Below are 25,277 nucleotides of genomic sequence, written 5' to 3' on the forward strand. Positions count from 1 at the left end.
TATTTTATTTGGCAAGTACAAGAAGGATGAAGACTTCTGCTTTATGATATGGTAGAAGCCCATAATGGGTTCCTGGATATGGCTCAAACTGTCAGAGTCAAGGGCCTAAAATTAGAAAAAAATCTTGAGTTGCCATTTGGCAACTAAGTGATAACAATCAAGTAGGAATTTTACTCAGAAAAGAACACAATGCATAAAATCTGTAAAGAAAAAATTTCCAAGACTTTTTTGGCCGCTAATTTTGTGTTCGTAGCTAATGTAATATCTGTGAAGGATTCATGCATTTCAAGAGACACAATCGGTAGGCATACATAACGTTCTCAGTGCTCAAGGGTTTGCAATGCATTATAGGGCGATTTCAAATACGAGCAGCCATTTGCAAGTTTTCCGATGTGAGGGAATCCTTTACAGCAAAGCAAAAGGATAGATTGCTTTCTTTTCTTATGTTGAATGTTATAGAAGCAAAGGTCTTTCACTATGTAGTTCTGGAAGGACATAATGTCTGAGAAAATAACCGTTATTGATCGTCAACACAGAGAAACCAGGTAGCCTTTGAACACAGACGTAACTTCGGCTGTCGACCAGAATTTTTGGCCGCCAAAGATAAAAATTTTAGCCGCAGTGGCGACCGTACCGATCGCAATTTCGAGTCTTTTAACGATGTATCTAACCAAATTTTATTGATGGACAATAACTTGGTGTTGGTAAAATGTTCGGACATCACGTCCGATCATAATGTGAAATTGGCCGGACATATTCAAAATTTGGTCGGACAATGTCCGATGACCGACTGTTATTTCCAGCCCTGCAGAGAAACCTCAACTAAACAGATGATTGAAGAAGAGGCCGCTTCCTATACAAGCTTTGTACGAAATTAATGTACAAATCGGACAGTATAAAATGCAGATTGCCGTCCGCAAACCAGACTGTCGTTTGTCGTATTACTTGTAATGTACAGGGCAACGTACAGTAAAATACATTGAGGATATTACACTTTGGAGAGAAGATGTGAACTTTATGTTCGAGTGGCAAGAACAATATATCACGAGTGAACGCAGCGAACGAGTGAGATATTGCTTCCGCCACGAGAACATAAAATTCATATCTTCGAGTCAACTAGAAATGTTCTTTTTAGTCGGGTGAACCGAATATAGGTTTACCCTCGTATTTCGTATCAAAGCTCAGTCACGTGCAATGGGCAATACCGCAGACTCGTCGTAAAGGCTCAACTTTTTTTTCACGATGTCGGAGTCGATGCCGGAAGGTAAAGATTTATGTCGAATATAATGGTGCCATCTTTTCTACGTTCAAACATACAGACCCGCTCACCGTTCGCGGCAGATCCACCCTAAAAGATGGCGTAGTCAATGAGGGTATATTTCGGAACGGGTCGTTCCGCGAACTCAAAATAGCGAGAGAATCGAATGATTTAGTCAAGGTCTTACTAGAACCAACTGAACCAGAAATCAGATGACTTACATGAGTTATCAATGAACAGAAAATGTGGACAGAGTGTTACTTCAGAATTTACGAAAGTTTTAAGTGCTGATAAAGACAAGGTGTATCGTGATGAAACTCAGGAAACTACAATAAAGATGCCAATTTTGACTGCAAAAGTGGCTTTCATCAGAGTGAAGAGAAACGTAATTGTCATATTTATCAGTGACCTCTGTCATGATTATTACATTTATTTTGTTTTTGCTCACACAGAGTGCATTATCAGCTGTTATTTTTCCATTAGTTTTGTTGCTTACGTATGAATATTTTATTCTCACGTTGTGCAGGAGTGTTTGTGTGGTATCAAATAACGTGGTGATGTATTCTTGGTTTTCATGCGATGCAGTCATATTTTTTTAAAAAATTACCTTTTCTTCGGAGGTTTTAGTTTTATCAGATATAAGACCCTTTAGGAACTTGACGTTTCACAACGTTTTAGCCCGACATGATTCTTCGTTTTGTAATAGGGCTCGTTTGATTTTCCAAGCTTTTGCGTTGCGTGACATTTGATGGCGGCCTGAGAGGGCTGTCGTGTAGGTCAAAGGATGAGTTATGGCTTTAGTTCTTGCTAACTGGAATATTCTTGCACTAGAAGAAGTATCAATTTCAACGTGTCGGAACTCTGGAGTAATAACTTTTCGTTTCAATTGCAAAATTCAAAGACAGATGTTTCTGTTACTTTACGGCCGCCAAAGCTCAATAAATTCTTTTTCCGGATAACGCGCGAATGAAAAACTGCAGAAGTCTGATCTCTTGGCGAGGTGGTTTATCTATCAATCGTCTAGCATATCCCAGATTCTTGACTTTATTTATTAAATGGTTACGATTTTTAGTTTTGATCGCGTGAATTAGGAGCAATAATGACAGTATCAAGTTTGTAAAAAGATGAGAAAGAAATGGCATTCTACACGGTCAACACTGAATCCAAAATCGCCGAGTTGCAGAGAGGCTTTGGGCAAATATCTATCTTTGTATATGTATAGCTGTAACACATCATCGAGTGTGTACAAGAACGAGAGCCACATAGGTCATTGTGTTACTCTGTGTAGTGACATTGAAACAAATCCTCTTCATAGTATTGATCCTACTCTAACAATCATTAGTACAATTCTACTAGTATACTAATACAAATCCTGCAATCTGATTGGCTGAGCTACTCGTATACTATCAGCCATTAGAATGCAGTAGCTGTCGGTCGTCCACGAAGTGCGACGTTTTTATCGTTTCTCCGAAGTTTTGGAAGAAAGTTTAGATGTAAATGGATAATTAAACTCCTGAGAAGACTAAAAGAAGGACATAAACGGATTCTTGACTTAAAAACCTCGAAATTACTGAAAAACCGGTGCGCGCGCGTAAACAACTGCAAATTTACCAAGGACAATTCAATACGTGCGATTTTGTTAAAGCGTAAACTTCAATAATGCGTCGAAAAATATTTGGAAACCATTATTTGCGTTAATTTAAGTTAGAATTCTACTAAAACAATTAGATTATTCGCTCTCGATTTCTATGAGGTGATAGTTGATTGGGCCTTCGGCCTCATCAACTATCACCTCATAGAAATCTCGAGCTCATAATTTAATTGTTTATTAGGCACCACATGTTCAAGGTGATATTATGTACTTTGGTGAAGATGCTGGAAAACAATGTGTTGCTATGAGTTTGAGCGCTTTGATTTATAATGAGATAAAGGGAATACCTAGCTGTAATGACCTGGTACAAAATATGCATATGGTAATCAATTATTGTATTCAGCACTGTCGCAATGTTCAGGGCAGGTGTATTCAATACAAACAGAATTATCGTCAATAATTGGAGATCGCTATGTCTGAGAAAAATAACTTACCAGCTTAATTAATTACAGTGAAAGCTGCACTGGTAATCTACATCATTGTGATTCGATAATTGAGGGATATCAGTACATTATGTCTAAAGACAGGGCTTTTAAATCACTCTTGTCGCAAAACTATTCTTCATTTATTCTGACAATAGAATGTATTGGTGTCAGTATCTATCATACTGATAATGGAAGTTATAAGATATGCAAGAGACGAATATGGTAGAAGCCAACCCCCAGGTGCATGTGTACTATTAGAAGTGCCATCCATTGCGAGCTTATTACAGTGTTTCCAGGCTGTTATAAACACTCACTCGGTGACAGTATTATTATAAACTCAGATCGGTCGGTTAAAATAAGCAATGTTTTCGAGATGATTACGGTTTAATGATATTTCTTTGAGACATGCATCTGTACATGCTATTTTTAGAATCGCTGCGCACCGCAAATTATCAACACTCGTAGCTAGAAGCACGTCTAGCTACAGCCCGACTTACGATCTTAGATCGTCTTGTTATTTTATGGACAGCCTGATGGAACTACATGCATGTTTGCAAATACTCGGTTTCTGCAATCAGCACACTACAACATCATGATAGTCGGTACAATCAAGCAAAACAAAATCGGACCTAGTTTTAGGTAATCAAAATTGCATAGAATCCATAGTTACTTTCTTGCAGATAACGGTCGATGCTTTGGATAAAGGTTGTGATGAATGAGAACTTGTATTCTTATCCTTTTTTCAGTTTCGCACACAAAGTACGAAGTCCTTCCAAATCGCTGGCCGTTTCGCCGGCGTAATGTCCTCAATTTCTGATTTTTTTGTCACGTTTCGAGAAATTTCCTGAAAACCTATTACATCGTTTTTCGTTGTTCTCGGTTTTCTCGTTCTCATTTGTTCGGAAAACACAATACTACCTCGTTGTCGCTCAACAAAACAAATTTACCAGCGGCCGCCGTTATTCCGAACAACAAACCAAGTTCATTCAAGATGGCAATCGTGACGCCATTTGCCGATACGCCACTCGCAAGAGTGACGTACCGAAAATACGCCACTCGGTTCCCGAATGTAGTGATTTATGGATTCTACGAGAGGTTTAGTTTTCAGCTAAAACACTCCTGTCCATATAATACTATGTACTTATTGACTGAGTGGGAGGGCCGGACGGGAAAATATTTGGCTCGAGGTCAGGACGTAAGGACTGAACGCCGTCCCGATTTCGGCACGACTATACTCAGGTCAATAAGCATTTTATCATATGACCACTTAGTGTTGAAAATTTTAAAAATTCTGTTTAAACCAAAATACGACGCGATTACCTAACATCAGACGGCCGCGCGCGGAATAACTACAAAACGATTCTACAATAAAAACTTGTCATTCGTTTCTTCGCGTCGAACAAGAAATTCACAATTCATCGAAAAACACGATGTTTTCTCATTTTTGTTTTTCAATATAAGTCCACAATTACAATTCAGGCTAACGGGATTGGCTAACCTGTCTAAAAAGCCAACAAAAAGTTGACATAACACTGTCAAAAATATGTCAATACCATCAAAAAGTTAGCGAGTAAAACTAGGGTATCTAAAAGATAATAATGCTGCGGCACATTCTATTGATAGTGACATATTTTACGCAGTGATTCATGTACAACTTCATGCATGATGACACATGGATGGCGAGGTGTGACAAGGGATCGTGACAAAAAAGCACATAGTGATCTGACCCATGTTTGAACATAAAAAGATACACATCAATCTCCCCTTTACCAGATCTCGAAAATCGAAAGATGTGGAAGTTGTAGGAGCAGAAATCTAACTTATAAATTCTGTATTGATACGCATTAAATGTCTCAAGAATGTTGACAGACTGTGTCGAGGACGCGTCCATCGCGATGTGTGAAAATGCTAAAGCTTTAGCTTAAATTCATTTTTGGATGAAAAGAAATAGATCGCAGCATATATGAAATTAGCGTGTTCTACGGTCTTCGTTTGTTTTAATTATTCTGCGAGCTTTAGGAGCGACGATTTCTCTTCATTTAAGAATTCGGCCAAGTAGGCGAGACTGCTAAGAAATGACATACTAAGTTTAAAATTAAGATGTCACAATTAATCGTCCAGATTTTACAAACTTTCACATACTGCATGCATTAAGAACAAAAGCAAGAGTTGTGAAAGCAGGCACAATCTCCTTCACATCGTTTTACAGGTAAATCAGAGCAAAACACAACCACTAATCTTTCTCACTGGAATCTACGCGAAAAGGCGTCCTCCTGTAGTTCGTGGCGCAACGCACTCTGGTAAAAAGTGGCGCAGTGCATTCTGGTTAAATGCGATGCATTCTGGTAAAAAGTGATGAATTCGAGAATTTGGATCCCCTTTTACATATTCTTCTTAAATCCTGTTTATGTTGCTGCTCGCTCGCTACGCTCGCTCCGCAGCAAAAAGTGCGCTTCACGCTTTACTGAAATTGTTCACAAATCTTCTTCGTCTGAAGACTCAAGAAAATTTCGGCGTCGTTTTAAGCTATTTGTCGACCTCTTGGATTCTCTTGAACAAGGGAGAACCTACAACTGAATATTAATGACACCGATGTTGGCTCTCGCAAACAGTGCCTGGGTTTACTGACTTTGCTGGCTTTGCTGTGTAGTGGAAATTACACTATTAAATAGGAGCAAGCGAGTTTTATTATCTTGATGAACTGTACGGTGATGAACTTGTGTTCGTACTCAGTTTTGTCTCTTCAAACAACACTGATGTAGAAACTGCAGCTCAATTTATCCTACTGTACACAAGGGACGTTTGTGATTTCTCTGGTTTAACCACAGGTAGCCCAAGCTCGATATATGAGAAGCTCAATTTTTTTGTTCACCTCTGTACTGTCACGTAATTTGCGTGATTTGCATATTTACAAGGGTTTGTTTGGGGAGAGTAAAAGAGCCGAAAATTGCGAAAAATTATTGTTGAATGTTAATAAAAATTGCTTACCTGAACTTCAGCGGTGGTTCTTTCGCGTTCTGTGTGGTTTTCTAGCGGATTTGTTGCGTTTCCATCGAGTTATAGTTCCACCGTTTGCTCTCTCTTTCAAATTTTTGAAAGACGTCAACAAAAAATTGAACTTTTCATATATCGAACTTGGGCTACATGTGGTTTAACCAACTTCTTCCAGAAACTCTGGAAACTCGAATAAAACGTTTATATCGTACTTTGTTTTCTTCGCGTTGTTTTCTTGCTTTTGACCCACGATGAATTCTTCAAGTTGATGCTTTCCACTGAAAGAAGTTTCGCCTCAAGACTGTTTGCTTATTCCAAAGATTAATTATCGGACATTTAATCCGGAGAAGTTGTCTTCCTGACCGCCTGTTTGCTTGTTGTTGGCTTCTCAGAAACCTCTTCATTTTTGAGGAGTGTTGACTTTGTTTCTGTGCTTTCGGAGTGGGTTGGCGAATGAAGCAGTTCTGTATCGGACAGTTCGCCTGGATAGTAAAATTCGCTTTCAGAATGTTCACTTTCATCACTCATTTTGAAGAAAACAAAATTTTGCAGCAGCAAAATTGTTTTTGTCATTAACTCGCATCGATTTTGCCGCACGCCTTTCTAGTAAGGCCGTACGCGTTTTTCCGGCCCTATCACTTCCACGCGTACGGCCCTCATACGGGACCTTGTTTCTTCTGGGTTTGCAAGGAAATTGCGCGAGGGGCCGTACGGGTCATATGATAATGATTAATAAGCCGCGCGAAAACATTTTCGATGATGCAATATGGGTTTTAAGTATTCTCCAGCTTTCCATGTGCGCTATTTAATTACAAAACCTTTAATCATGGTAACTTAAATCAAGCTTATTATTTTGCAACATTAAATATCAGTCTTGACGCAATTGCTATGTCATTCCTTGGAACTTGCCAAAAATTTATTTGTCCCAGGACCATATTTTAAAACAAAATCTTGGAAATCGACTGTCTTCCTTTCATGTTTTATTTTTGACAGACGGTTCACATCGCATTAATTCACTCAAGTCAAGGACATTTTCTTCCGCTAGAAGACAGGAAACAAAAACAAAACAACAACAAAGAATGACTCCACTTTTGACAAAAGTTTGAAAGCACAATCTTAAGAATAAGATCCACTCCAACCTCAAACCCAAGGCCATAAGAAAGGACATGAGCACGGCACATAAATATTTAGAAAACAAAACCTATCGGAGAAGAACACCAAAAAGTATTGTCAACCGCCATCAATTGTCAATCGTCATCATCATCATTTACAATGCCAGTGTCACACCTACCCGTGGTTCCTGCAGGTGTAATCTGTCTCAAGTGTTCAACCACATCCCGCCTGTTTGAATACTTTGCATTTCTTGCCAGGCACCGGATCCATTTCCTGGTCTCAGGCTCTGGCTGTTCCAGTGACGTGTGCTCCAGCTGCAGATTCTCTATTAATTTATCTACTACTTCTTTCGGATTGTTGGTCTTTGATTGAAGGATTCCAAGAACGTCGACAGGCAAGACAAGGGAAGTCTCACTATGACCTGTGGATTTAAAATGCACAAAAAAAAAAATAATAAAATAACAGAAAAAATTTGGAGAATCAAGAGAGAGCAAACAACAGAATGAATGGTTGAAAATGACACACTTTTAAGTGTAAAGGAATCCCTTGGGACAGAAACAGCTAAATTAAAAGGAAAAAAAAAACCAAGAAATACGACAGAAACTTACCATGTGAAAAAGGAAGGAGCCTTCCGGCACTTTCATTGGCTACTTCAACTTCCGATTGGTTAACCCGCTGAAGGGATCTCTGTATGTTGCAAGGTAAGGCAGGTAACATTTCCGGCAGCTCATCTAATTTAGATATAGAAATGTACACACTTAGAGACGGACATAAGCATATTATTGTTCGCAAGGATGTTTAAGAGTAGGGTAACTCAAGTTGAAAAAAAAAAATCAATGTTATTAACAAAAGAAAGAAAACTGACCTTCCACGAAAGGGAGTCTCCCATCATGCTCATCGGACATTGGCTGCTGTTGACAAATAGGAAATAAAGAGACTTTTTTAATTTTCTCATTTGCTTACGAAATTTAAGGTGGTTCCAGTTTCTTCCATTTTTTTTTCTGTGAAGTTTTACAAAGTGTTTAGTTTTAAATAATCAAAAACGGTAGTTACCTAACTCCTTGTTTTACTGCAATCCTCAAAAGATATTGTTGCTATGCTAACGTACCGTATCATAACGATGATCAATTCGACCGTTCGAAATTTGTTTAACATCATCATTATGAAATTCAAATCATGTAATTTAATCAATCCATGAAAACACAATCGCTGAAAACCGCCACGAGCCAGATAAAAATGATTAAAGATGACTCAGTTAAAGAGAATCTTGATGATTAATTTTACACCTCTAATTATATGAGCCGCGAAATCTTAAAGGCACATGAATTCGCAGAGCTATAGTAAATCTTTCTACTCCTGTCGAACCTTTTCCTTCACGCAACACTTGCTCACCTTAACATCCTCAGATGGAAACCAAGGCGCAAAGTGTCCAACCGACACTCGGATATCTTGTGCAGTAGCGGATCTGTCGCAGAAGACTTGTATATTATTGCCTAGTTTAGAATCTGGAAAGAAGTGAAGACATTCCTCTTGTCTGCAGCTTTCTGCATCGTGATTTTGGCAGTAGTTCACTGCACGTCCTTGACAACAAACTGGACATAAAAAACTCAGCTCACATGCTACGTTCTTAATCCAAAAAAACTTGTTCCGCATGCAATCAATCATCGAAGGAAGCTGGTTACGAACATCACGAGCCGAGATCACATCAGAAGCGTCAAAAGTTTCTTTACCTGTTAGGATAAGAAACTCGATGGAGAAGGAGTGGCAAAGAAGGACCACAGAGCGGGCTTCTCCTGGAAGGATGTGAAATCTGGCAAAATTCTTGAAAAATTGAGGGGTTGCTTGCCGCGGAAATCTGTCACTACACCATTGAGAGAACTCTAGTACAAGCCGGGGAAAGAAGCCTGCAGGAACCTGGCCAGTTTCAAATTTAAGGAAAAGAGATGGAATTTGTGCAGATGCAACCAGATCACTGATCGCTTTTGGTGGATGTGACTTCAACATAGATGGCACCAGATACTGCTTGCTGCACGAAACACCTTTTTGTAATGGCCACGGACACAGTAAGCTGAACTTTTCCATAATTGCAATAAGACTTTCGCACGTTTCTGTCTGTGGAATCAGAGAGCTCCACACATGTTTTAGAAGTTCTTCTTCTAGGATTCCTTCTTTCTCAAGTTTACACCATAGATCAACGTATTTCTTCTCTTTCCAATGATAGGGCCTGACTGTAATTACCTTCTTGAAGACGTCAATCAGCCACTGAGGATCCAAGACCACCACATCATTCAGCTTTGACGTGTCATCAAAGTGAATTAAAAGTCGTAGGTCATGCAGAAAGTTCAACAATGTTAAGATCTCACTGTCTTTGTTAATGATGCACATCTTGGACGCCACATCTTTTGCCTGCGCGAGAGAGATACAGTGGTGCCTCTCATTCTTCAGAGATTCAAGACATTTCTCGTATCTTAACCATTTGATTGGAATAACTTCATTTACGTGCGGTAACTCCTTGGCAACAGCAAGCACTACCTTTCGTAAGCGCGCGACTTCTGGGCATTCGAATTCACTACCCGACTTTGTGTTATCAACGACAAATACGTCAGCCAACTGAGGACCGTATGGCTTATCCTTTAGCGTCCCAAATATCTCATTGGCGAGTTCAAATGGATCGCAATCGCTGTAAGGTTTATCAGCATGAGTGCACACTAAGAAAACAGCTGGAAGCTTTTTTGGTAACACTTCAGATTCATGGTCTACATCGTTATCTTTGTCCTGACTGGCTAGAGAAGCCACAGAAGTCATCCAAAAATCCAAGTAATCCAAATTGGTTTTTAGACTGCAGTTATCTTGAATTTTTTTGTAGACTCCTTGCCTTACGACAGGTTTGGCTATGTCATGTGGATTTTGGCTGAGGTCATAGACCAGCAAGTAGATTGCTCTTGCTGTGAGAAAGAGTGGGTGTGTCACATAGTAAACAGACTGTCCTGCAAAATCCCACATAATTGAATGGATGTCATCGCTGTTTTCTACCCAGCCATTTTGAAGTAGCGTCTTAGTTCTTATAGCAATCTCTTCAAAATGTGACATTTGCACTTGTGTTGCGACAAGAGTATCATCTTCTGGAGTCTGTTCTGTTGAATCGGGTACTTCCTCTGCTGGTGCAACAGGCTCCTGGATTATGTCGGTAGGTGTGGAATCTCTAAATGATGGCTCACTTGGCTCTGGACCTGTTGATGACTCGTGTAGTTGTGTTTCCATCAGCATATCAGTTATCTCAAATTCTCCTGAACCAGCACAAGCTCTTGTTTCTTCCTCAACTGCCATCAATTTTTCAGCAACCAACCGTGCTGTGTTATGTTCAAAAGAAATGGCCTCTGCATCAGGTGTTGACTCTTCATCCTTCTTTCCTGTTATCCAAATGTCACTGGTGACTTTGAAATGATATCGGTCCACATCAATGCCGACAGTGCTATCTTCTTCTGGGTTGAAGATTGTTCCCTTCAATGACTTCTTTAGGCTGGTTTTCCCTGACCGGTCTTGTCCAATCAACATCAATGGCACCCTCTTGACACACGTTTTTCCTTCAGCCAGGGCATTATTATAAGCTTCGAAAGCTAAAGGACCCCGCGCAAGAATCTCTGGAGGAACTGTAAACACAACAAGAATGAAATCAACAAAACCATCCAATGTTCTGGGAAACCACACGATAGCCTTTGAACGGAAAATATGTTTCATAACTGATTGCACCCATCGTCAGTTGCTTATGATAAATAACATTTTAATATGACGGTTACGATGTCTTGACACAGTTTTTTCTGGACCATACATCCCATTTTCAAATCAGCTTTTTAACAATCTTCCCCTTATTGGATCGAAGTCAAAATTACACCAGTTACTGGAAGAGATCGACGGACTACTGTTCTGTGTTACTCTCGATAAATAAAGTTGATTATTATTATTATTATTATTATTATTATTATTATTGTCGTTGTTATTATTATTATTATTATTGTTATTGTTATTAGGGCGAAGGGAGAAAGCTATGCGACTACCATGTCGTGGATCAGGGCAAGAGTGTCTTTTGCGCTGCTGAGATGAGCAATACTTTGCTTAAGAGGCTCGCGAGCTTCTAGGAGAGTCCACTTAGAACTGTTGGGCATTGACTTAGGTATTGAAAAAGGACATGCAAATATTCGTTAAGGCTTTGAGAACGCTATTTCTGGGGAACTCTCGCTAAAGCCAGGAATACCGAGCCAAGTTGACATTATTTATGCTTAATACGATGTTCAGCAAGTCTTTTATTAGGCTAGTTTTTTGTCACATTTTCTGGAAGCTGAGCCATTATTTTGTTTTTCATCTTATGTCATTTATAACGAAGAATTAATACAGTCCTCTTATTATAGCTCGTAACTTAATAATTTTTTCAACATTTTATTGTTTTGTAACTATTCGATGATTTGTAAATAAAATTTTATTATTGTTATTATTATTATTATTGTTATTGTTATTATTATAAATCAAACGAATCAAAATTGGTAAAACTTGAATCCTTTGCGTGATGCAGATTTGAAAGGCTGCCGCACACTAGCCGATTTTTTGTCGCGACTAACCGCGTTGAGGCTTGGGGTTGAGTCATCCAAAATCAAGATGGCGCTTATTCCACTGAGGTAACTTTCATGACATTTCCTAATTGGTTGAGGTGCGCGCGCACCCCGACAAATTGTCTTGGTCCATGGCACACTAACCGACAAGGCCCGACAAGACGTTTTGAGATCTAGCAATGTCAGATATCGCCCGAGAAGCCCCGATCTTGTCGCAGACTTGTCTGAATTCACCGCACACTAGCCGACAAGTGAAGATTTTGTCGGCCGACAAAAAATCGGCTAGTGTGCGGCGGCCTTAATTAATCTATGGTGAATGGCGAATGAAATATCAATAGAGAAATTCTGTATGTTTGATTTGAGGTAAATCGCAGAGACATTTCAAGCCATACTTTTTGCGTAACAATAGTAATCCGATCGGTGCACCATACTGATAAATTCGCTTCAAAGTAATGCCAAAACGTGTACGAAATCAGGAAAGTTGACGTGATCTTCTTTCTCGCGTTCCCTGGAGACACGGGACACGTTTTCCTCCACTCGAGAAACGTACTTGAGTTGGGAGGTATAACAATGTCTTTTATCGAAGCATTCGGTAGGTTGAAAATTTGTTTATTTCGCTACGTGTTTTGTCGGAATCTAGCAAAACTTGTTATTTTAGCACAGTTTAACACTAGTGTTGTTAACAATGGTCTCCGTGCAGCCATATTTACTGCAGACAAATAGCTCGTTTCCATTACGTTTGTCTGAGTCACAGGAGACGTTTAATTTGAGTCAAAGTTGTCAAAATTCCGAAGAAAAAATTTGAAAGCCAGCTTACCGTCATCAGCTCGTGCCTATGTTCTCTGATAAAGCATGCTTTTTCAGCCAATCAGAGCGCGCGTTATATGGAATGTAGTTTAAATGCTGTGTTCCAGCGTTGAGTTGAAAGCTGAGTTCACTGGATTGATAAATATACATTTTAAATTTTACCTTTCAGAGGTCCGCTTCTTTGCATTTCACGATGAACAAAGCCTTGAACTTCCTTTACAAACTGAAGAAACTCTGGTAGTTTTCGAACTATGACCTCTGGTTCCCATTGCCCGCTGCTGAATGACTGGTCCCATTCATCACAATGTAAATGGAGATCAATCTGCAATTCAAAGTAGACGGTATAAGAAAGAAGTAATTCTGTATACAGTTCAACCCCTATTAAACGGCCACCCTCAGGAAAATGGATAGTGACCGCTTGAAGGGGACTGGCCGCTTAATAGAGGTAAAATAATAGAAAAGCCCTCATAGGAACTTTGATTACTAGCCGCCTAATAGGGGTGGCAGTTTAATAAGTGGCCGCTTAAGGTTATTTCCCAGCATTGCATTGCGCATCCCTACTGAGCATAATTTCGCGCGTGATTAGCGCGCGCGCAATTAAAATGGCGGCTTTTTCTTTACAGCTGGACCTCGCCATAGAGATAAATCGTCATTTTCTCGCAAACGAGTATGGTGACCTATCATTTTTTTCTATTGTTTTGAATTGAGTAATAAATTTCTCTGTGTAAAATAAATATGGACCATTTCTCACTGTAGAACAAAAAGCAATCGTCCGAAGCGTGAATTTAGCAAGCAATCGTGAATACAATCATGGTGCTATTATAAGGATTTATATGGGTATGAACAATCTGCTGTTGATCCTAAACGAACATGGGGACCCCTCATTTTTATTTCAAAATTTAAGTTCCTATAATATAAACAATTAATAGGCAAAGTTTCACAAAAATCTCAGTGCAGGTTCTATTTCAGGGGAATGACCTTAATAGGGGTTTGACTGCATGAAACAAGGGAAATTACCAGATTGTACCAAGGGACCCCATTGGCTATTTCTTGGGCAAACTTAGTGAAAGCAAACAAGCAGCAGTGTTTTAAACCCGTTGAAACACATGCGAGTGTTTTTGAACAGCTTCAAAAACGTTTGTGGTACATCTACTTGGGTTTATTATTATTTCTCTGGCGAAAATCGGCTGCAAAATTTAGCCGTGTCTTTATCAAATTTAATTAAACATTTATTTCTTTTGTGTGCGTGTTTTCTTTATGAATTATTAATGATTTTTGATGATAACCAAAACCATAGCTTTTACTTATTGTGCTTGGCTGTAAAATTCTTAGGACTTATAATTTGGCTCTTTGAGATCAACCAGTAGGATGGAAAGCCGAGGTTAAAAGTGTCTAAATTCATTTTTCATTTCAAATATATTGTGATTAGAATGGTTCTTTATTATCTGAAACAATCAAGGTTCGATAATTAAAATGAATTGGGAATACGCATTGCAACATTGAGGACGAAAGCCTCAGGGATACAGAAGAACGAAGACAGTTTTGGAGGCCTAGAGGACACAAGCAAGCTAACCCAACATATTGGTTCCATTAATATTAAGAAGCTTAAGCAAACCACGCAGGCAAAGGGAACAAAAACGTCGCGAAGCAAAGAGTTGAATCAAGAAATGCCGCAATGCATATGGCTCTGCACGTTGACAAGGGAAACCGTGACGGTGTTTGGATATCTGATCTTAATTAGCATACATCTTTATGATTTTATTTCTCCGCTTTTTCTTTAGTTATAGTTTCGATTGAGAAGATATATCAAACACTTAAGACAGTATTTGCCCACGTTTCCAAACACCTCGTAGTTCGTCAAAAATACTCCGCTACGCGTTTTATTTTCATCTCTCTTCTCGGTATTTGTAGCCTGCGAACGCAGACGTATTTCCGGCTGTCGCTTGTCTCCGCCTAAAATAACGTCTGCGAACCAGAGCCAGGAAACGATTTCTGTGACGTAGGAATTTTAAGCCAATCACAGTTTAGCTCAAGTAGCCCCAGAACTACTGCGCGAGATATTCCCTGCGAGGAGTACTCGCGTGTCATCATGGAATCTGATCGGCCAAGGAGAAAGAACAGTCATTACGTCACAGAAATCGTTTCCTGGTTCGGGTTCGCAGACGTTATTTTCGGCGGAGACAAGCGAGAACCGGAAATACGTCTGCGTTCGCAGGCTACGGTGTTTGGAAATGTAGTCAATTACGGACTTTCGTGTCTATATATTTAAAAGGAGAATATGAGCCATGCGTATTACAGTTTCAAATGAAAAGCCCTCTATACATACATGTACTGAGCTAGGCCGGCGGTCCTTCAAAAGAGAAGATACAGCAAATAGATCAAGATAACTGTTTATAGTAAACTATTACCAGGTGTTGCCCTCGCGAATCGGTGTAAGTTTGCTAACTTTGAAATATCTTGCTTTTTTATTTATACATGTATGCTCTTTTACAAAATTATTACCGAGTCTCTGGATTTTTCCTCTGCTACGACACTTCGCCATGAACATTCCTTTGATAAAATGATGCTAAATCCTGGCTTAGCAGTGTATACTGTTCGATTGGAGGACCGCTTATGAACAAAGCGAAATCCCTTGGGTATCTTGCTCTGTGGTAGACGTAGTCCAAAAGCATCATCTTTGGTCAAAGTCAGTCCAGAAAGATATTGTGACAAAACGCGTCTAACTTCTTCTGTAGGTACATAGTCAAAAGCTTCGGCACGTTCTAGACAAACAGTACAATACTCACTCTTTAGAACATGACGTGTAACAATTTTCGTACAAGAAATAATTAATTCTGCATTTTTTAGCCAACTCTCCTAAAATTGCACGTATTATGTTTAAAAGACTGTTATGGAACAATGATATGACAAACTTCAAGTAAATTGATGTTTGTCTCGATAGGCAAGATCACATTTTCTTGAGCGCCTAAAAGGCAAATACAGACAGCATCTTCAATGCGCACGTTGCGCATGCAACCTGCCCGGGGGCCCGTTTCTCGAAGGTAACGAAAAGTTTTCACACCCGAAAAGCCGTCGCAAAATCTCAAACCTTATGACTTCAGAGCTGTTCTATGCACATATTCTCAATAGGAACAGAGGTTCCCTTCATGCAGGAAGTTTCGGGCGTATACATTTCTTTATCTTTAAATAACCATCAACTAAAAATGGGGGCGGGCCCGAAAAGTTTCCGGGGCTTTCGATAAACGGGCCCCTGGTAACTAATATTCCTTTTCTACACTTACTTATCATAGTGCCTTCAATTCAAATAAAAAATGTTGATAGCAATTCCGCTGTCATATACAAAAGTTTTCAGACAGAAAAACTCACTTGGTAGATCATGTTAAGAAGGGATGTAAGTAACTTTTATTCCCACCACTCCCCTTTCTAAAATAATTAACGACGTGCCAAGACTACAATAATTACATACTCACTGAAGTAATTACTCCAACACCCCACCTGTTTTTCCTCGAACGGTAAGTCTGCAATCAAATTCGCATCCGGGAAATAAAATATCGGCCTGTAAATATCTTCTTGATGCAAGAATTAACCATCCACGACATCTTGAACGGGTTGATTCATCTTCAAAGTGAATCTCATCCAGGATGTTTTTGACGTCACTAGACGGGATTGGGATGTCCTCCAACTTTTTCCTGGTATCCTCCTTTGCTACCCACACCTGTTGAATTAGGGCACAACATTACTCACCAAATTTAACCGTCTGCTCAGTATGACACAACTTTGAAGGCGACCTTGTTTATCGAACAAAAACAACAGTGCAGGCAAATCGAGTAAATGAAAGAGTTACGGTTAAAAAAAATAAGTTTTCATTAAGTATTTACACTACGAATTTACCCAAATTTAACTTACCTTGCACCGTATTTGATAGTAACCTGGAGTTAGAAATGTTAAGTCATATCTAGTGGCATATTCGGTATATTCCTCAGGAATTTTTTTGAGATAATTTTTGCTGAAGATATCTTCCAAGAAATCCACTCCTTCATTAAAAGCAACTTTCCAATAATTTCCTTCTGCTGATGATCGGAACTTTCCGGTTGCGTCGTCGATATTCCACACTCCCTCAGCAGCTTCGTCTGTGAAAGATGAACAGAACGCGATTAACGCAACTCTGGTTTTGTGTTTAAGACAGTAATGACCATATTTTCTGAGTAGGAATTAAACGCTTTCTGTGCTAAGATTTACACAATGTAAAAACAAGTTCGGTCTTTTGTACTAAAGTCCCTTCACCTCAGTCAACTTGTTCATTGCAGTTCTTAGAAATCTATTCATTTCTTTGAGTGTATGTGTGTCACCTGAGTATAACTCAGAACCTATTATTGGAATGTTACCTTCATTAGGTCCTCGGATTATGGCTCTCCCGAAATGACACCACATGTCAGCGTCCAAAATATTTTTTACATCCCTTTCACGTTTGAACATGTCCAGCGATTCCAAAACTGCACGCGAGAGTTGTTCCAGATAGCTTGGCTCACTGTCTGAGATAACAGAATCCTAAAGAATACCAAATTTCTGTGATTTGATTATTGTTAATTTGACAATTAACGGTTAGAGCATCACTTTCCACAGCCGCATTAGTAAAATGTTAGCTTTGCTATTGAACGAACTTTCGATTAAATGAACTTAATTGAACGCAATTGGAACTTAATCGAGCGATTGGGTTTGATTGAGTTCGGCAATCAAACACAACACAATTGAACTCTTACAAAATTGGTCGAAGTTTAAATACATTCAATTAAATAGGGAGTTATTTATGGAAAACGTGTGCGTGTTTTTCTGAATGTCTCCTTCCTCTAGCTTGTCATACTCCGTTATCCAAGACCAGATTGTTCCCTACAAATAGACCATTTCACAGTTGTCTGCTCAGTGACCTGGCCTTGGATGGCAGCGAGGCTGAAGTTGACCTTGTTTTGATACAGATCTCACTGCTTTTGTCATGTAAATGCACCTAGTTAGCATCAGAACAACTTGTTTTACATGACAAAAGCAGTGAGGTGTGTATCAAAACAAGGGCAACTCCAGCCTCGCTGCCATCCAAAGGCCAGGTCACTGAGCAGACAACTGTAAAATAGTCTATTGGCGTCAACAACAACAACAAAAAGTTATCCTTTTGAATCAGCTTAAAGTTTGCCACAAAGACTTTATGGGAAGAAACAGCAGTAATGCATAATGTTACAGTCAAATTACTGATTGACGTTTTATTGTTCATTTCACTTGATTCTATGTTGTTCTTGCATGCTGAGAGAGACTTTTCAGAATCTTAATGAGACGAACGCAGTCGAACTCTCGTATAAAGTTTTCGATTAGATTTTTGTCGATTGCCGAACTCAATCGAACCCAATCGTCCGATTAATAAGTTTGATTATCGACACACAGTGACCTAACATATCATCTATTGTAAACTACTTCTCTCTGTAATTCACCTTTGCATTGCTTTCCACGGTTTCAGCCCAAAACCAATTCAATCAATTTAAAATTCAATCACGGGATTATTTACTTCAAAATCATAGATTAGCACATTTATTATTTCATTATTTTAATATGTCATATTCTTGATTGCTGACCTGCGGTTCAAATTCCTCGGTCGGTTTCAGCCTGTATTGCGTCTGCGACCCTGGTAATACCACGCGATCTTCTTCTTGCACTTTCTCCAGCTTAAGTCTGTAGTTCTCGGGAAGATTGCAGTCATCAATGAAGCAATAAACTTTGACGTTGTTAAATTCGTCTTCTACACGGCGAAGTCTTGCATAAGCCTGCAATTAGATACTTATGTCAGGGTCTTATCGATCCTGAAGGCCGGATAAGGAAATGAAACCTGGGATAGGTTTCATATTTAGGTGTAATAGGTTTCATAACTAGTGTAATGTAGCAAGCTAGACTAATTTACACAATAATAAAGTTACGATGATGCTGATTATGGTTTGGTCAAACCGCGTTGTACAATCCTGCTTGAATTATTAATCTCATCTTTACTAAAACTCTCTTTCCAACCATCCTCCTGTTCTTACATGTTTAGCTCAATATATGAGAACATACGAATCTGCAAGCTTGCCACTCAGTAACGTCACCAACGTTACCCCCTCTGGGGAAAAGGATTATGGGTGAACTAAAACCCTGGTGATTGCGCTTAGTGCAAACTGAAATGAAACACACAAAAGAAATTTCTCCAAACCAAGTGGAGGGAGAAGCCCAGGTGATAGCACGATGTGTAATTGCATTTGATAATACTGCTTGCAACAATAATTCAAAGTCAACCAAAGAGCAGGTATCGCTTCGACAAGTTATGTTTTTAAGCTGCAACACTTATGCGTCAACTGGGCATTTCGTTATCAGTTTTGCGGTCCCTGGTCAAATTTTATTTATAGAAAAGCAAGCAAAATGTTCAGAAGTTAATGGATAACAATTAAATAGCATGATGAAACCACGATCACTAATAAGAGGACAATGGATTTTGCATATCACTCAAACTTGTCGGGACTGAAGTTGTGATATCTGTAAAACTGAGGTGTCAAAAATAACTTTTTTAGATCTACCCACCACTTTCATTGCAACGAATACTTTTACATGTTCCCTTTGTTCTTCTGTTCCACTGATGATATGCACTTCCCCATGTTTACGGGTTACTTCTGCTCCTGTCTGCTTGCTTATCTCACGGAGATAAGCTCCACCTTTTCCAATTATTATACCCCTGTATCCATCTGGAATCTCTACAGGTTCCCAGATCCTTCTTTTTTTCTCCTCCTGAAGAGAAACAGTGTACGGTCAACAATAGAGGAGAAGGAGGAGGAGGAGGAGGGAGGGGGAGGAGGAGGAGGAGGGAGGGGGAGGAGGAGGAGGAGGGAGGGGGAGGAGGAGGAGGAGGGAGGGGGAGGAGGAGGGAGGAGGAGGAGGGAGGGGAGGAGGAGGGAGGGGGAGGAGGGAGGAGGAGGGAGGAGGAGGAGGGAGGGGAGGAGGAGGAGGGAGGAGGAGGGAGGGGGAGGAGGAGGAGGAGGGAGGAGGAGGGGGATGAGGAGGAGGGAGGAGGAGGAGGGAGGAGGAGGAGGGAGGGGGAGGGGGATAAGGAGGATGAGGAGGAGGAGGGAGGAGGAAGAGGAGGAGGAGGGGGAGGGAGGAGGAGGGAGGGGGAGGAGGAGGAGGGAGGGAGAGGAGGAGGAGGGAGGGAGAGGAGGAGGAGGGAGGAGGAGGAGGGAGGGGGAGGAGGGGGAGGAGGGAGGAGGAGGGGGATGAGGAGGAGGGAGGAGGAGGAGGGAGGGGGAGGAGGATAAGGAGGATGAGGAGGAGGAGGGAGGAGGAAGAGGAGGAGGAGGAGGAGGAGGAGGGGGAGGAGGGGGAGGAGGAGGAGGAGGGAGGAGGAGGGAGGGGGAGGAGGAGGGACGGAGAGGAGGAGGAGGAGGGGGATGAGGAGGAGGAGGAGGAGGGAGGGAGAGGAGGAGGAGGAGGGAGGAGGAGGAGGAGGAGGAGGAGGAGGGAGGAGGAGGAGGATGAGGGGGATGAGGAGGAGGAGGGAAGAGGAGGAGGAGGATCGTTTCTCAAATGTCCTCGTTCCTTTTACATTTCGGTCGTTACAGCCGTTAACAGAAGTAAAAGATTCCAGAAAAGACGCTGACTAATTGCAGCAACCTTACTTTGTTGCAATTAGTCATCAGTTGATTAATTATGACGGCAGCGTTTTTCTTAACCTTCCGAAAACAGTTAAGCCGACAAATTGCAATCTTTTTTTTCTTTCCATTTTAACCATTTTCCCAAAGGTAACAGTGAATTAGATGTGTTAAGACATGATCAACTTCGTTGGCACCGTAATTTGTCTCACTATCAGGGGTCCAGGTCGCCATCTATTTTTATCTGTTAAGTCTAATCATATGCGTTTCCGAAACGCACATATTAAAAGCAGTCAAAAATTTTGGACAAAAAAGGAGTTAATTTAAATTTTGCATTGCTGGCCACTTTCTGACATGCAAGAAACTAATCTTTCAATTGGCGAATAGTTGCGCAGTGCAAAGGGTGTGCTGCTACCGCACAGTGCCTAATCACTATTCGTGGGTTACTAGAAGTGAACTTCTTACCACCAAACGGAGGCTAAATCAAAGATTAGAGTGGTGGCCGTACTTTACAATTCGATTTTTTTCCTTTTCAAATATTGGCTGCTTTTTTATTTGTGAAAGTGGAGAAAAATTCGCCCAATTTAACTAAATCAAGCGACGCTCAAAGCTGTGCGCGGGCTTTGCATGCTTTGTTTCATCGAATTAACAGATAAACCATTCTAGCCAGAAAATACGGCCTTTTGGTAACCTACAAAACTGGGTGGAAAATCAAAATCAAACAAAACAGGCAAAGTCCGCGAGTGAAGTTTTGAGCCCCACCTCGTTTAATAAAATCGCTCGGATTTTCTTACAATCGCGTGCGTTCACAATTCGATTTTTCTCCTTTACAGATATTGGCTGTTGACCTTCTGTTCTTTCATGCTTCGTCAACAGCCAATATTTGTAAAGGAGAAAAATCGAATTGTGAACGCACAGGCAGCGCTCTCAACTTTGATTTCCACACTGGTAACAGCCTCAGTTTGGTCACTGGTCAGGTCATTATTTGATGAAATGACTTCACAATGACTTCTTAATGACGTCATGATAACATCACTGACATTTTTTGACGTAATCTCACCCGCGGTCACTCGTGGTCATTCGTGGTCATTCGTGGTCACTCGTGGTCACTCGTAAGTACTTTTGGACCCTATCAACAATTTTGGCATGTGTTTTCCGTACACGATTATTTATCGAGGGGGGTATTTGTTGGAAAGGTTTATCCACGCTCTAACGCTACTCTTTTGAGCATCTGCTAGATTTTAGCTAGAAGTACACTGTCATAGTACATCGTCAAGCATTTCACATACCGATCAACACGACGAACCGCTCAAGTAAGGCATAAAACGATGAATAGTTCCCACGAGTTCTTGTTCGTAGGTAACTTCAGGTAGTTCAAACCTCTTTTGTGAACTGCTTTAGACTTACACGGTATTTAGTTTATTCCGTAATTGTGCGAGATGTTAAGAAGGCTAAGATTAAGGAAATTTGCGTTTGAAATGTTTGGCGCTAACTTGTCAATTGATTTGCATAAGCGCTCGCGAATTTCAGCTGATGATACTTCCTAGCGGAATTCCGAGCTTGAAATTCGACTTTCTATACATCACACTGGTGATCACAGGCAAGATGATCTTTCCAAAGGTCTAAGCTACAAATAGACGGGATTTAGATTAATTTTAGCTTTTTTTAATCGAGCCAATTATAAATTAAAGTTGTTACGTTGAACCCTCAGTTCGCGAATATATCATGTGTCATTTGAGCTGAGTATATTACGTAGATTTTCGAATTTCTCAGAGGAAAGCGTTGCGAGTTCGAGCATGAAACTTACAATGGTAAATGTTTAATACTGTCCGTTTAAGGCTGTAAAAAAATAATGAGAAAGTGAGGCACCAGATTCACTTTTATGCTGTCAAACATGACCTCTACTTTGCCGCCATTTTTAACACGCTTCAGAGGCGTTTTTAAATGGTTCAGAGAACCACTATATCGACATATCTGAGATTAGCTTAAAACGAAAAGTGAATTAGAATAGTCGTTCCAAAGTTTTGTGAAATTTGAAGTCAGTTGAATTTATTTTAAGACTTTAAGTAGTGCTTCGCCCTCACTCCTTATTTCGGTAATTTTATTACACGAAAAAGCGCACTTTGACCGCGCTTTCTAATTTTCGGAATTTCTAAAAACTAAAATTCGCTGGAACCTTTAAATATGATTTTTAGAATTAGGTCACCTAAGGGTATTTTTGGGCAAAATATGATCGATTTGTTCGCCGGCGTTGACCGGCGTTTCTCGATCCTAACAGTCAGCCATCCTTAGCGTTCAATTTGTTTAAGGAGGATAGTTTTCGTCATTCAATCCAACCTTACTACCACTTTTCAACAACCAGCTTGGCTTGACCTTATGAGGAAAGAGAATATCCGTCCTCATCAATATGGCCGTTTTTTAGTACAAGAAATATACCTAAACGAAGATACGTCGTCAAGAAAATGGTATGAACCATAAACGATATGACAGTGTTTTCTAGGAAACTTGCGAACTAATACTAATTTGCACTCTTACGGACCACGTACATGTTTAATGCGTAGTCTGGAAACTTTATGGCTTTATTAATACCTTGGTTATGACATTGCTTTTCACTAACTGTTGCAAACTTGGGCATACACATGTGTCTCGAAGCTCTTTGCGTTTAAATTTTATTTTGCTTTCTCCCTTAGTCACCTTTTGGAAGGCATGGGCAGTTTCTTTGTTTTTCTTAATCACCACTTCGGGCAACTGACCTGTGATCATTAAATGCACGAGGAAACAATTTTGGATATACATGGACCAGGCCTGTTGGGTCAAGATGAGTGGAAGTTGGCCTTGTTCTTTTTTGGTCTCACACAACACACAAGAAAGCAAAACTGACGACCTTAGTCGATATTCTGCTATTTTTATCTCATGCTTGGTCAATAAGTCATATACACCAGCTTGAAGAAACGTACAAAGGTATAAACCATGAACTTGGAAACACTAAAAAAGCGTGTGCATGATCATGAAGGACTTATATCATGACATAAAGAAGATAATTTTCTTTTTTCCGGCAATCCCGAACAGGTAATAATATACGATTTAATTAATCTTGCCCAGTCACCGGACTATCAATATATGGGCCACTTAACCCCACAAGCTTTGGCTTTCACTCTTATCGTGTCAAAATAAAGGTTTTATGTTATGTTATGCTTTATTAATATAACAAAGGGAGATAATTTCACGTATGAAGCCGCTTACTACTGAAATAAGGTACATTGGAAAGAATAACTTCATGACAGCTTATGGCGTGCTTACGAAGACATTATTTTTTTTACTTACCACTTTTTCCAGAATAAGCCTCTTTGCACATGCTATCTGCTCTGCATTCCCGCTGACCGTAAACCCTTCCTCTTCACTATAGCTTGGTGACCAAACTTGTGCCCCAGACCTCTTCCTTATGTCTTGTATGATATATCCGCCCTTGCCGATGACATGACCTATGAAATCCTTTGGAACCGGCACAAATTCACTCTGCATTGTCTCTGTGGTTGTCTATGTACCACTACCTGTTACGAGATTATAGCACAAAAACATGCCAGAATGTTTTTACTTAAATTTATATGACATGATATAACTTATATGATGATATGTATGCCAGAATGTTTTTACTTAAATTTATAGTATATGATATGTTTCTTAAAATAACATTGAAATGACTGCAACAATAATTTAAAACAAGAACTTTTCTTAAGTTCGTATAACGAGTTTCATTTGTAGTCAAGTATTAAATGAAAACCATGCATTGCTAGAGGAAGAACTTCTGAAGAGGATAGCATGTCGGCAGCTGAGCGACGTTCATAATCTAAATTATGTTCTTGTTAGAGGTATTAAATTTCTCTCCTTTACAAAAAGGATTCTGCATCGCTAACAAGCAGAGTATGTTTTACATTTGCACTGAAAGTGTTTAGGATATATCATTCCCTTACACTATTTGAAACACAGAACAATAATGAATTTTTCAAAAAGTCTTCACATTACAATTCACCTTCGGTCGATTTGTACACATTGTTTGCATTCAGTTACTTTCCAGCATTTCACATCGTACATATCTTTCATCTTTCGGAGTTCACAGATTATTGATTTCTTCTGGTAATTGACAGGATAGTATTGTTACATACAAAAACTGATTCCAAGTATAAGCAGTATAAGCCCAGCGGGGGGTGGGGGGGGGGGGTACTCCCTTATATGGACTATATAGGTATGTGCGGCCCCAAAGGGTAGGGTTTTTCAACCTCTTCAGTCATAAATAGAGTATTGGTTTGGCCATTTTGGTTGTAAATAGGGTATGGTTTTAGCACTCTAGTCTTGAATTGGGTATGTTTCTTCAAAGAAGCTACTTTTTCATCATTATCAATATGACTGTCAACAAAAGCCCTCCATAACTTATGTTTGGAGCAACTGTGTCAGCTGCAACGGTCACAAGTAGCCTATCAAATTTTTGGTCAGGTCATTAATAGGGTCGCAAAAAACACAGATTTTGGTCATAAATAGGGTAAGGGTTTTGGGAAGTGGGCTGCACACTCTCACCCAACTTTCCTGGAAGAACCCCCCTCAGGGTATAAGCCCAGTCAGGTCTGAAATGCAAACTTCAGCAAAAAGGATATGTCTTCATTAGCACTGACCAGAACAAAGTGAGCGGCATTGTCTTTTTCTCAGTTGCAATGAATAGCAAATATTCTAGACTTATGCGCACTAGAGCTAATATTGGATATAGTTATCGGGAAAGAA

General features: G+C 39.9%; 1 protein-coding gene across 2 annotated transcripts in view; it reads right to left on the bottom strand.

Annotated features, from left to right (window-relative positions):
• The window catches only part of LOC110060720 (uncharacterized), a 38,313-nt gene that overhangs the window by 6,538 nt on the left and 6,498 nt on the right, over nt 1-25,277 (bottom strand). Inside the window, exons 2-13 of one of the 2 annotated variants that reach the window (XM_089282323.1) lie at nt 23,829-24,055; nt 19,444-19,647; nt 18,471-18,659; nt 17,238-17,400; nt 16,759-16,982; nt 16,348-16,567; nt 15,355-15,614; nt 13,015-13,174; nt 8,834-11,091; nt 8,307-8,349; nt 8,050-8,172; nt 7,620-7,862 (exon numbers count right to left, since the gene is read on the bottom strand). In XM_089282323.1, coding sequence (XP_089138449.1) covers nt 7,620-7,862; nt 8,050-8,172; nt 8,307-8,349; nt 8,834-11,091; nt 13,015-13,174; nt 15,355-15,614; nt 16,348-16,567; nt 16,759-16,982; nt 17,238-17,400; nt 18,471-18,659; nt 19,444-19,647; nt 23,829-24,026 — 4,285 coding nt within the window. In that variant the 5' untranslated portion in view covers nt 24,027-24,055. Of the gene's footprint in view, nt 1-7,619; nt 7,863-8,049; nt 8,173-8,306; nt 8,353-8,833; nt 11,092-13,014; nt 13,175-15,354; nt 15,615-16,347; nt 16,568-16,758; nt 16,983-17,237; nt 17,401-18,470; nt 18,660-19,443; nt 19,648-23,828; nt 24,056-25,277 lie in introns of both variants that reach the window. The other variant, XM_089282322.1, reaches the window with a different exon arrangement.

This window comes from Orbicella faveolata, unplaced genomic scaffold (genome assembly GCF_042242905.1).
Source record: "Orbicella faveolata isolate gen_17 unplaced genomic scaffold, um_ofav_v1 contig_12, whole genome shotgun sequence".
Taxonomy (NCBI): Eukaryota; Metazoa; Cnidaria; class Anthozoa; order Scleractinia; family Merulinidae; genus Orbicella; species Orbicella faveolata.